The sequence below is a fragment of the Arachis ipaensis genome, chromosome B07 (assembly GCF_000816755.2).
Source record: "Arachis ipaensis cultivar K30076 chromosome B07, Araip1.1, whole genome shotgun sequence".
Lineage (NCBI taxonomy): Eukaryota > Viridiplantae > Streptophyta > Magnoliopsida > Fabales > Fabaceae > Arachis > Arachis ipaensis.
The window spans coordinates 12,200,009-12,211,685 of NC_029791.2; the positions used below are offsets into that span (position 1 = coordinate 12,200,009).

The following is an 11,677-nucleotide window of genomic DNA, read 5'->3' on the forward strand; positions in this document are numbered from 1 at the left end:
GTACCATTCCAGGGTAGGCTTTTAGGCGGCTTGCATGATAAGTATAACTTTAGCCATGCTTGATCTTAACTGTTGAATAAGATGGACATAGTTTCTGGGTTTTTCCCGGACTCCCGACCTCATAGACTAATGGAGTGGTACCCCCACTGTAGGTATGCCTCGCATCGTTTTCCGGGCTTCTGCTTCCGCCGCGAACTATGACCCCTACGCTTGGGTGACCTCCGATGTGAAGGACTCACCAAATCAGATGGATCTGGAGGAGGTGACGGAGTTCCAGCAAGTCGGGTATCTGTGCGGGGGGACAGACGAGGAGGCCAATTATGAGTCCTTCGTTCCTGCCCCCAATGAGCGGTTGTATGAGATTAATTTTTGCTCCCCCCGGGTTGCCGACTGGATTTGGTTTTACAAAGCCATGTTCACCCAGGTTGGCGTTCGCATACCGTTTTCTGATTTTCAGATGTCGCTTCTTAATCGGATATCCGTGTCGCCGTCGCAGCTTCATCCGAACAGCTGGGCTTCTATCCGCTATTTCGAGATGGTTTGTGAATATCTCGAGCTGCCGGTGTCGGTAGATGTCTTTCTCTTCTTCTTCAACCTTACCAACCCTTCCAGACAAGGGAAAGCGAGGAAAGGGTTCCTGTCTTTCCGATCTGCCCAAGGTCGGAGGGTATTTGGCCTGTTCGAGGACTCCTATCATGGGTTCAAAGACAATTACTTCAAAGTTCGTCCCGTCAAAGGTCGCCATCCCTTTTGGTTGTCGCTAGAGGGAGAACGCCTCATCCCGACGTATTGGAGCTTCGGGCCGGGGTCTAACACCTTCATTAAGGTGACCTACAAGGGGATGTCCCCTGTAAATAAAAGAATTGCCGATGTGTTGTTTGCGATTTTTGGAAAGAACCTTGTGAACCCCCACCTCCTTATGGGTGAACGGGAGGCCGCCAGGAATTATATTTGTGAGCTGTTTTGTCTTGTACTTTTGCCTCGTTTATTATTTAATTTGCTCTTGCCGACTTCTCGACTAACGCATTTGTTTCTCTGTTGTAGTGGAGATGTCTGCTTCGGTGACCGGGCTCGAAAGTTTAGTCAAGACCTTCTTGGAGGATAGCGACGAGGAGAAGGCCGACAAGAAGGATGACGGGAAGTCAGAAGGCCCTACCGAGGAGAAGGAGAATCAAGCCGTACCTTCTCCTCGGGACGCCGAGATGTCCGATAAGAACTCTGTCGGGGTGCGAACTTCTCCCGTTCTCGATGAGACGGCCGCTGTTGGGCACTCGTCATCTTCTCGTCAGGAGGATGATGATTTGCAGCTCATCCCCACTCCTAAGAGGCGAAGGGCATCCTCCAGCCCGGAAGGAACCCTTACCGTGATGGAGAGGAATTTTGACGCTGCCGCCTTCCTTGACTCCCAGCTAATCCCTGGCACGGAGGACCACTTCCATGGCACCGAACTGGCGGGCCAGGCGAGGTGGATGTATCGTACTCTACTCCGCGGAGCTTTGATAGCTCAGAAAGCCGAGTTCGAGCTGTCGGGGATGCAGGCGCTTCGAAGGAAACTTGAGTCTTCTGCCAAGGCGAACAACGATTTCAAAGTTCAAGTCGAGTCACTCCAGGGGCAGCTATCCGAGGCAGGGGAGAAGCTCAAGGCCGCTGAGGAGAAAGTTGCCTCTGCTGAGGAGAAGTTGAAAGCCTCCGATGAGACCGTGTCTCGTTTGGTCGAGCGAGAGATGACCCTTGAGAGCCAGTTGAATGTCGCGCAGGGTCGGTGGCGGCCTTGGAGAAGGAACGTGACCAGGCCGTTTCGTCGGTTAGAGCTGCTCAAGCCGAGGTCGAAGAGCTTAAGAGGAAGCACAAGGCGACTAAAGAGCAAGGAAAGAACGCGATCTTCATGACTGAGGAGGCTCTCAAGGCTCAGGTGAAGATCATGGTTCCGGACTTCGACACGTCGGCTATTGGGGTTTTCAAAACGATTCAGGATGGCAAGATTGTCGATATGCCCCGAAATTGAACTCTTGTAACTTGTGTATGGTTTTGTAAAATACTTTGTTGCAACCGTTAAGACGTTTGTTACTCTTTAATGGTCGCTTGGTCGGCTTCTAGTTATTGCCTCTATCTTGTTTGTTTAGTGGCGTTTATGTTTTGTTACCGTTTTTCTGGTGTGGACTTATTGCTTGTGTCCATTTTGCCGTTTACGTTGGTAACGTGGTTGAAACCGTCTTGGTCATATTATCACGGCCGTTAATTATGGCTATGATCCAACTGGCTCCCGGGGTGATCAGTCCCGGGTTGCCGTTGAAGAATGCGATTGTGTGGGATACGTATTCGGGAGTAGTAGATGGAAGAATTCAGACAAGTAAAAATTAGTCGTTAGCTAAACAAATTCATGAACATGGTAGGCATTTGATAAAAGTAAGTCATTGGAAATTATCATTTGATAAAAGTAAACATCCATCTAGCTCGTCAGGCCGCTTGGCTGGTGTGCCCGAGCTATGAATAGAACCTTCTCAGGTTACCTGCATTCCATGTTCTCGGGATTTCTTTGCCGTCGAGTCTTTCCAGCTTGTAGGCACCTTTGCCAAGCACTTCTTTGATTCTGTAGGGGCCTTCCCAGTTTGCTGCTAGCTTTCCTTCTCCCGGGGCCGGTTGCCCGACGTCGTTGCGCTGCAGGACGAGGTCCCTTTCCTCAAATTCCCTCCTGAGGACCTTGGTGTTGTAGCGTAGGGCTATTTTTGTTTTAGCGCTATCTCTGATAAGTGGGCCATCTCTCTGACCTCGTCTACCAGATCTTTGTCTACTGCTTTTTCTACTCCTGCGAGGAGTGACCGCGGGCTCGACTCGTCGATCTCTATAGGTATCACTGCATCGACTCCGTATGTTAGGCGAAAGGGGGTTTCTCCTTTGGAACTTTGCTCGGTTGTTCGGTAGGACCAGAGGACCGAGGCGAGCTCGTCGGCCCATGCGCCTTTTTTGCTATCTAGACGCTTCTTGAGACCTAATAAGATAACCTTATTTGTGGACTCCACTTGTCTATTTGTCTGGGGATGCTCAACCGAGGAGAACTTCTGTTTTATCCCCAAGCCGGTGAGAAATTCTGCAAACTTCTTATCAGTGAACTGTGTCCCATTATCCGATATGATGATCTCCGGGATGCTGAATCGAGTTACCACCTGCCTCCACAGGAACTTTCTACAATTGGATGAGGATATGCTGGCCAGTGGTTCAGCCTCTATCCATTTGGTGTAATAGTCGATGGCAACTATGAGATACTTGACTTGTCCTGGGCCGACCGGGAAGGGTCCTAAGAGGTCGATTTCCCATTGTGCGAAAGGTCGGGTAGACGCCAGTAGGCTCAGCTCGGAAGCTGGAGCTTTGTGGAAGTTGGCGTTCTGTTGACACTTCACACTTTTGTTACGAATTCTCTAGAGTCATTCATCATTGTTGGCCAGTAGTATCCAGCTCGGATAAGCTTCCTTGCTAGGGCTTTGCCCCCGATGTGATGGCCGCAGCACCCCTCATGGACTTCTCTGAGTACGTAGTCCGTCTGGTCGGGGTGTAGGCACTTCAGCAAAGGTTGGCTGAGTCCCTTTTTGAATAGCTGGTCTTGTATGACCGTGTATTTGGCGGCTTCTCTTCTTAACGCTTTGGCTTCCTTCTCGTCCTCAGGGAGTTTGCCGCTTTCCAGGAAGTCAGTGATGGGGTCCATCTAAGAAGGGCTTATTTTGGTCAGGTGGAGGGCAACCACCGGCTCTTTCGTGATGCCTTGGATGAGGGAGCGGTTGCCAATTCCAGGTTTTGTGCTCGCTAGCTTGGATAGGAGGTCTGTCCGTGTGTTCCTCTTCCTTGGAACGTGTTAGATCGTGACCTCTTCAAATTGTTTGCTCAGCTCCTTGACCCTCTCTAAGTATTTCTGTAGCAGTGAGTCTCTGGCTTGGTAGCTTCTATTCACTTGCGAAATGACGACTTGCGAGTCACTGCATACTTCCAGCCTCGTGGCCCCAACTTCTTGAGCTAGAACCAAACCCCCAGGAGGGCTTCGTATTCTGCTTGGTTGTTCGATACGGGAAACTCAAACTTAACCGATTGTTCGTAGATGACTCCGGCCGAGCTTTCTAAGATGATCCCGATGCCCCCGGACGTCTGGTTGGAGGCTCCGTCTACATGGAGCTTCCACCGTGTGTCCGTGTCCTCGGTTGGATTCCCAGTTACTTCCACTAGGAAGTCTGCCATTGCTTGCGCCTTAATCGCGTGTCGGGGCTCGTAGCCTAGGTCGTATTGGGATAGTTTGATGGCCCAGGTCATCATCTTTCCCGCCAGATCAGGTTTTTGGAGCACCTGACGAATCCCCTGATCCGTCCTCACGACCACCTGGTGACTCTGGAAGTACTGTCGTAGTCGGCGGGAGGAGACCAGGAGTGCCAGTGCCAGCTTTTCCAGCTTGCTGTATCTAAGTTCTGCCCCTTGCAGTGCTCTACTCACAAAGTAGATTGGTTGCTGGGCCTTCCCTTCTTCGCGCACCAACATCGCTGCAAGCGCCCCTTCCGTTATGGCTAGGTACAAATAGAGTGGTTCTCCGGTTTGGGCTTCCCGAGCACTTGGGGTGCTTCTAGAATCTCTTTGAAGTGGTTGAAAGCTTCTTCGCACGCAGGGGTGCACTCAAATGCTATTCCCTTCTTCATCAAAGTGAAAAAGGGTAGGGCCTTTGCTGCCGATGCACCGAGGAAACGGGACAACACTGTGAGCCTTATCGTCAGCCGCTGAACGTCTTTGATGCAGCCCGGACTCCTTATCTGGAGTATTGCTTGGCACTTTTCAGGGTTGGCCTCCACTCCCCTCTGGGTTATCATGAATCCCAAGAACTTTCCGGTCTCCATGACAAAGGCGCACTTAAGCGGGTTGAGCCTCATGCCGTGTTGTCGGAGGGATGTGAACACGTTCTCCAGGTCGCTTATGAGATCGTCAGGGCGGGTGGTCTTTGCGAGGATATCATCCACGTAAACTTCGACCGTCTTGCCGATGAGGTTGCTGAATATTTTGTTCATCAGTCTCTGGTACGTTGCCCTGCGTTCTTCAGGCCAAACGGCATCACCCTGTAGCAGTAGGTCCTCCCTGGCGTTATGAACGCCGTTTTATCCTCGTCTGGCCGGTGCATCGGTATCTGATTGTAGCCGGAGTAGGCATCCATAAAACTCAGATACTGGTATCTCGCAGCCGCGTCGACGAGTGCGTTAATATTGGGAAGGGGGTAGCAGTCCTTAGGGCATGCTTTATTGAGATCGGAGTAGTCTACACACATTGTCCATTTCCCATTGTGCTTTTTTACCAGGACCATGTTTGATAGCCAGGTCGAATAGTCCAGCTCCCAGATGAACCCCGCTTCGAGAAGGCCGGCCGTCTGTCTGGCCACTTCCTCTGCTCTTTCCTGAGACATTTTTCTCCTTCTTTGGGCCACTGGTTTGGCTTCCGGTCTGATGGCTAGGTGGTGCGACATGAGACCGGAGTCTATGCCCGGCATGTCGGCAGGTGTCCAGGCAAACAAATCACCATTGGCTCTGATCAGTTCTATCAAAGGTTCTTTTAACTCATGGGGGAGGTTCCTATTCACGAACGTGAATTTTTCCTCTGAGTTCCCGACCCTAAACTTCTCCAGGTCCCCTTCGGGTTCGAGTCTTGGTTTGTCGTCAACTCTGGCATCTAGGTCGGTGAGAAATACTCCCGATGCCTCTTTAGACTTTTTTCTTAACGAGAGACTGGCGTTGTCGCAGGCGACTGCCGTTCCAGGTCTCCCCCTCACAGACCCTACTGACCCTTCTTCAGTTATGAACTTCATTACTAACATCCTCGTGCTGATGACTCCTCCTAGGTCGTTGATTGTCTTTCTCCCCAGGATGATGTTGTAGGCGGTGGAGTCCCGTAGGATCAAAAATTTGGCCATTACCGTTCTTCTCGCCTGGCCTTGTCCCAATGAGATCGGCAGGGTGATTATGCCATCCGGCTTGATGAAATGGTCGCCGAGCCCTACGACGCCGTGCTGGTGCATCTGTAGGTCGGCGTCCCTTAGGCCCAAAGCATCGAACACATTGCGGAATATGATGTTCGAGTCTGCCCTTGTATCTAAAGGATTCGTTTGACGAGACCGGTTCCTTCTCTGGCCGTTATGACCATGGGAGGACTCTCTCCGATCTCGTCGAACCACTGATCCTCCGGGCCAAACGAAATGGGTGAGAGCTTCCCAGTGCTTTGCGTAGAGGATGAGGAGATCGCCAGGACTTTAGCGTCTTTCCTGTGTGCCGACCTTGACCTAGGTGCTGCATTCCTAGCTGTTACCACGTTCACTATGGTGAGGCCCCGGTTGTCGTCTTCTGGTTCTTAGCGTCGCTTCGGTGCCCGAGTCCTATCCTCACTGTCGTGGTCGCGATTCTGTCGCCTCAGCTCCCTAATAAGGTGGGAAAATTTGGCTAGCTTTCCATCCCTGATGGCCTGCTCCAGTGCGTCCTTTAGATCGAAGCAGTTTTGGATTTTATGCCCATAGCCCTTGTGATAATCACAGTGGAGGCTTCGGTTTCCTCCTGTTCGTTCCTTCAGTGGTCGGGGCTTTGACAAGATCCCTTTTTCGGCAATTTGTTGATAAACTTCCATGATCGGCGCGGTGAGGGGAGTGTAGTTGGTGAACTTCCCGATACGAGGAAATGGTCTGGGTGCCTTGCTCGGGCCGCCATCTCTGGCGTGTTCCTTTTGTCCTTCTCTGCTTCCGTGGTGTCGGTCTTGGTTGTGAGAGGCCGGCCGTTTGTTGGTGGCCACGATTCGACTCACTTCTTTGTGGTTGATGTACTCCTTAGCCACACATTGGATTTCCTGCATACTCCACACTGGTTTTGTGGTAAGGTGCTTTCTGAAGTCCTCGTTCAGGAGTCCGTTCGTCAAGCACAAACTTGCGACTGAGTCCGTCAGCCCATCGATTTCCAAGCACTCATCGTTGAATCTGTCTAGGTATTTTCTGGTCGACTCGTCGGGTTGCTGAGTCACCCCGAGCAGGTTGATTGGGTGCTTCGCCTTTGCAATCCTGGTCGTGAATTGGGCTAAGAAGGCATGGCTGATGTTCGCGAAGCCGGTCACCGAGCCCTGCGGGAGGTTATTGAACCACCATATTGCAGGTCCTGCCAGGGTGACCGGGAAGGCGCAGCACCTTACCTCGTCTCCCACTCCCTCAAGGTTCATTCTGGCCTCAAAGGCCGTGAGATGTTCCAGCGGGTCTTGCGTTCCGTCGTACCTCATGTCCGTTGGCTTGTCAAAATGTTTTGGCAGCTGGACCTCGAGTATGGAACGATGAAATGGGGTCGCCCCCATTATCACGGGTCCCCGTGTTCTCGTCATTCTTCCTTCGTCGTCCTCCCGATAAGCATCTTTGGTTCCTCGATCTGTAGTATGCCGTCTTTCATGTCTGGCATAAATGACGGGGTCATGGCGTCTTCTCGCACGTCCTCTTTCCCCAGCGCTCTCGGATTTAGCCTGGGGGCTGGGCGTGCGTCTGGAGTGGCTCCTAGAGTGAAAGCGGGAGTGGCTTTGTTCTGGGGTGTGTTGGTCGTGCTCCCTGTCTGCCAGCCGGCGTTCCAAGTCTTGCATCCTGTAGCGTAGTTCTTGCATTATTCTGGCGTGGTTGTCGCTAGTTCCCTTGAAGGGGCATCTCTCGTGGGATTGTGTTGTGTGCCTCGGAGGGGACCTTGGATGTTGCTGGGAAGCAGTCGCGGTGGCGTCCCCTCCGGGCTCGGCCTCGCGGCCTGTTCCAGTTTGGACCAGTACGAAGTCCATGGACGATCCCCACAGACGGCGCCAATGTTCGGTAGATCGGGTATCGGACGGGTAGGATTGGTATCCTCTCCAAAGAAGGGGAAGTCGTCTGGTCGTACGTCTCCGGGTTGGAGATATGCGAGGTCCCGAGCTCTTCGAATACAAAAGGGGGTGTCACCTGCAAAGACACTTCGACGCTCTAGTCAGTGAAGTGTGCAGGCGAGTAGAGAGTGAGTGGTATGTGACGTACCTTGGGGGAAGGGTAGGTCCTTCCCCATATATACCGTGTCAGAGGTGGGCCCTACGGGGACAGGCCCACCTTCTTCGAGGTCTCCCTTGTACAGCTGTGGTGAAGCTATCAGGGACGCGTGTCCAGGTTGGGATCTGAGCATCTCACCCCCGACCGTTCGGGTCGGGTGTTGCTCGGGTCAGGCCGACCCGTAAACTGCTTGGGCCAGGCCGTAACAATTATATATCAAAGTGATTGAACTATAAGGTGGTACTGCTTGTAAGGATTGTATCGAGGGTTGTATCAGTTGCATCATTTGAACTTTTACTACTTGTATTCGTGACTGTATCTCTTGCAAAGCGATCATACTTTATCTATGAAGATAATGCATTCTTCTAACATGATGAATACGTTTATTCTTAATACTTTCTTTAACATTTTTTTTATTTCATGGTTTTAATATGTTGTAGCAACTTTTTGGTTCTAATTATTTTCTTGTTTATCTTCTTTATTTCTCAGTTGTTAATCTTCTTATGCTATTGCTATTATTCTTATTTTCATTTTTCTTATAACAAGCTTCAAAGAAATAAGTCGTTTTTGAAACTCTTTCATGTTATAAGAATAGAAATAATAACTAGGAGAATAAAGAAATTATAAGAAAAGAAAGAATAAAATAGTAAGCTTACAGAACTTACTTGTAAAGTTGATACAATCTTGGAGATGACTACAAATATTTAGAGAAATTATGAAGTAAGAAGATATAGAAGTAGAGAGAGCTTTTGAGCTTTCAAGTTTTTTGTGCCTTGTAATGAATGAGGCCTTTGGTATTTATAGACCTCAAACGATTACTATTTGGTTACTATTTACCGACAGTACTGTTTGTTTTTACTGTTTGTCGACATTTACTGTTTGCAGACATTTACTGTTTTTTTTTTTATTTTTTTACAGAGATAATTTTAACTGGGCTTTTTACATTTCAAAAGGGTCTTGAGAATCTTGAAAATAATGAGTTGGACTGAATTGGACTTCTTCGTCTTCTCCGAGAGGTACAGCCTGGATTGCTTGTAGTGAATTCTGGATATCTTCTTCTGATGTTGCTGCTTCTAGAGCTGCCATAATTTGTCGCTTCTGGGCTAAGAATTGGGTCTCTTTTTTATAAGCTATTTGTTCATTGGTAGTGCTTGAAGCTGTTAATGCCAGACGCTTTTGTGATGTTGTTAACCATTGATCAATAGCTCCTTTCCTTAGCAAATTTATGTCGTATTTATTCCACCATTTTATTTTTATTACTCTTACTAAGTATTGTATATTTGGACATTCTTCATAGGCTGCTGAATCATACTCCCAAGTCATAATCTAACTTATTCCCATTGCTGCTATAAACGAAATGAATTTATATTCTTGTAAAAATGATGACTTGCTTTTAAATATTCATAGGCCAAGCTGACTTCTTTTGGGAAAAATGCTTCTAACGGTCCAAAGGTTTGGAACCATGATTGGAACCATTTGAAAAATTGTAATGATATTCCCTTTCTGAACCAAATGAACCAGGAATGAGGATTTGGTGATAGGAATAATATATGATTCCATGCTTCTTGCCTTCTTGGTAGTCATAATAAGTATAACTTTGAGATTCAAATTTTAATTTGAGGTTCAAATTTTAATGAGAAGCTCTTAGACTGATATGGGGGTAATTTTCACTCTTGTAATGATAATATTTTCATGATTTTTATTTTTGAATAAATAGACCGTTCGGTATTGGGATCTTTATAATGAATTAATTCAATGGATCCAGTGTATACTAATATGAATTTATAAAATTTTTGGGTTTTTTGTGGATTAATAGGAATATAATGAAAAGTATTTGGAAAGATAATTTTGTATAAGGTTTTGCTATCTTTTTTAAACCACTCTTTTCCTATGGCTAATATTCTGATAGGATTGGGCTTTTCATAATATGAAAACTGTTCTTTCAAGGGTTGAATGTTATAAAGGTCAGATGGTTGTAGTAATGTGAATTTATTATTAGTAGTAATTAAAGAGGTCTTAGATGGTGATGATTAGGGGTGGAAACAGGCCAGGCCAGGCCAGGCTTTACTCTTAACAGGCCAGGCCTGTAATAGAGTATATTGGCCTTAGCCTGGCCTGTAGCCTGGTATAGGCTTTTTAATGAGTACTGAGCCTGGCCTGTTGTTAAATCTGGCCTGGCCTGAAGCCTGTCACTAGGCCTATTTTTTTTTTTAATAATAATTAAATTTAAGATATAATTTAATTTTTAAAATTATAAAATATTAAATAATAAATTTATGAATAATATTGATACAAAATACGCATATATAACTAAAGAGACAAACGGCTGAGTGGATAAAGGTATTTTCATAAGATAGAAGACCCAAGTTCAAATCTTTCTAATAGCATTTTTACTAGTATAATAAAACTCTTTATATATATTTGCAGGCTCAGGCCGGCCTAACAGGCCCAACAGGCTATTTCAAAAGCCTAGGCCTGGCCTTTTAAAGAATATAGGCTTTTTTAGTAGCCTGAGCCTGTGCCTATTTCCTATCAGGCCAGGCCAGGTCAGGCCGAACACAGGCCAGGCTGCAGGCCCCTGGCAGGCCGCCTGGCCTATTTCCACCCCTAGTGATGATGCTTTTACAACATGTGACATAGTCATAGGTCTTAATGATAATGTTTTTGCTGGTACAAGAGTAATTGGTAATTTTTTTTCTTTTATTTGGTCAAAAGGTTGACCGTAATCTTCACTAGAGGCTGAATTTTGATCCATTCTTTTCCTGCAAAAATTCTCTAATAAAAAAGTCAGGGAGTGAATTTAATTCTCCTTTTATATGTTCAATAGTAAAATCAAAACATGATAAAATAGCATACCATCTTGCAAATATCTATTTTGAAACTAGATTTTTAACATCATTTTTTAGAACGCTAGGAGCTGCTTTACAATCAATTCTTATTATAAATGTTTTATTAAATAAATCTTCTTGAAATTTTGAAACACATAACACTATGGCAAGTATTTCTTTTTTTACTGTTGCATAATTCTTTTGAGCCTGATTCCATATTCTTAAATGATATTTTACTATTTGTTCTTTTGAGCTATTAGGAGGTATTTGTTTAAGAATTCCTCCATATCCTAAATCTGATGCATCGGTTTCTACAATTAATTTAGCTAATAGATCTAGTATACTTATACAGGGTATTTCTTTTATCGCATTTTTTATTTTTATTATTATAGAAGTCATTTCTTCTGTCCATGGAGGTGAATTTTTTCTTAGTCTCTTATAAAGAGATTCGCATGTAACTCTTATTCCAGGTAAAAATTCTGCTACATAATTTAAACATCCTAAAAATCTTTGTAGCTATTTTTTGTCAATTATTTCATTTGAAAATTTATCGGTAAATTCAATGGCTCTTTTAATAGGTACTATAGTTCCCTGATAAATTTCATATCCTAAAAATCTTACTTTAGTTATAAAAATTTTCATTTTCTTTTTTGATAAAATTAATCCTTGTTCTTTTATAATATTCATAAATTTTTTCAGATGATATATATGCTGGTTTATTCCTTTTGAATATATTAGTACGTCATCAAGATATACTATAGAAAATTCTATATGCGGGTAAAATATATTATTCATTATTTCTTGGAAC

General features: G+C 46.0%; 1 protein-coding gene across 1 annotated transcript; it reads right to left on the bottom strand.

The window, feature by feature from the left end:
* On the bottom strand, positions 2,721 to 3,700 carry LOC110264990 (uncharacterized protein K02A2.6-like). The gene is made up of 2 exons (XM_021107699.1): positions 3,530 to 3,700; positions 2,721 to 3,164 (listed from the first exon to the last, which is right to left on the bottom strand). The coding sequence occupies exons 1-2, from the start codon at positions 3,698 to 3,700 to the stop codon at positions 2,721 to 2,723; spliced, it is 615 nt and encodes a 204-aa protein (XP_020963358.1).

What these genes read in the sequence shown, in the direction of transcription:
- LOC110264990 (XM_021107699.1), bottom strand. Translation starts at nt 3,700, where the DNA reads ATGGACCCCATCACTGACTTCCTGGAAAGCGGCAAACTCCCTGAGGAC. An exon ending in ACCCCGACCAGACGGACTAC is followed by an intron (nt 3,165 to 3,529) that starts GTACTCAGAGAA and finishes CTGTGGAGGCAG; the next exon opens with GTGGTAACTCGATTCAGCAT.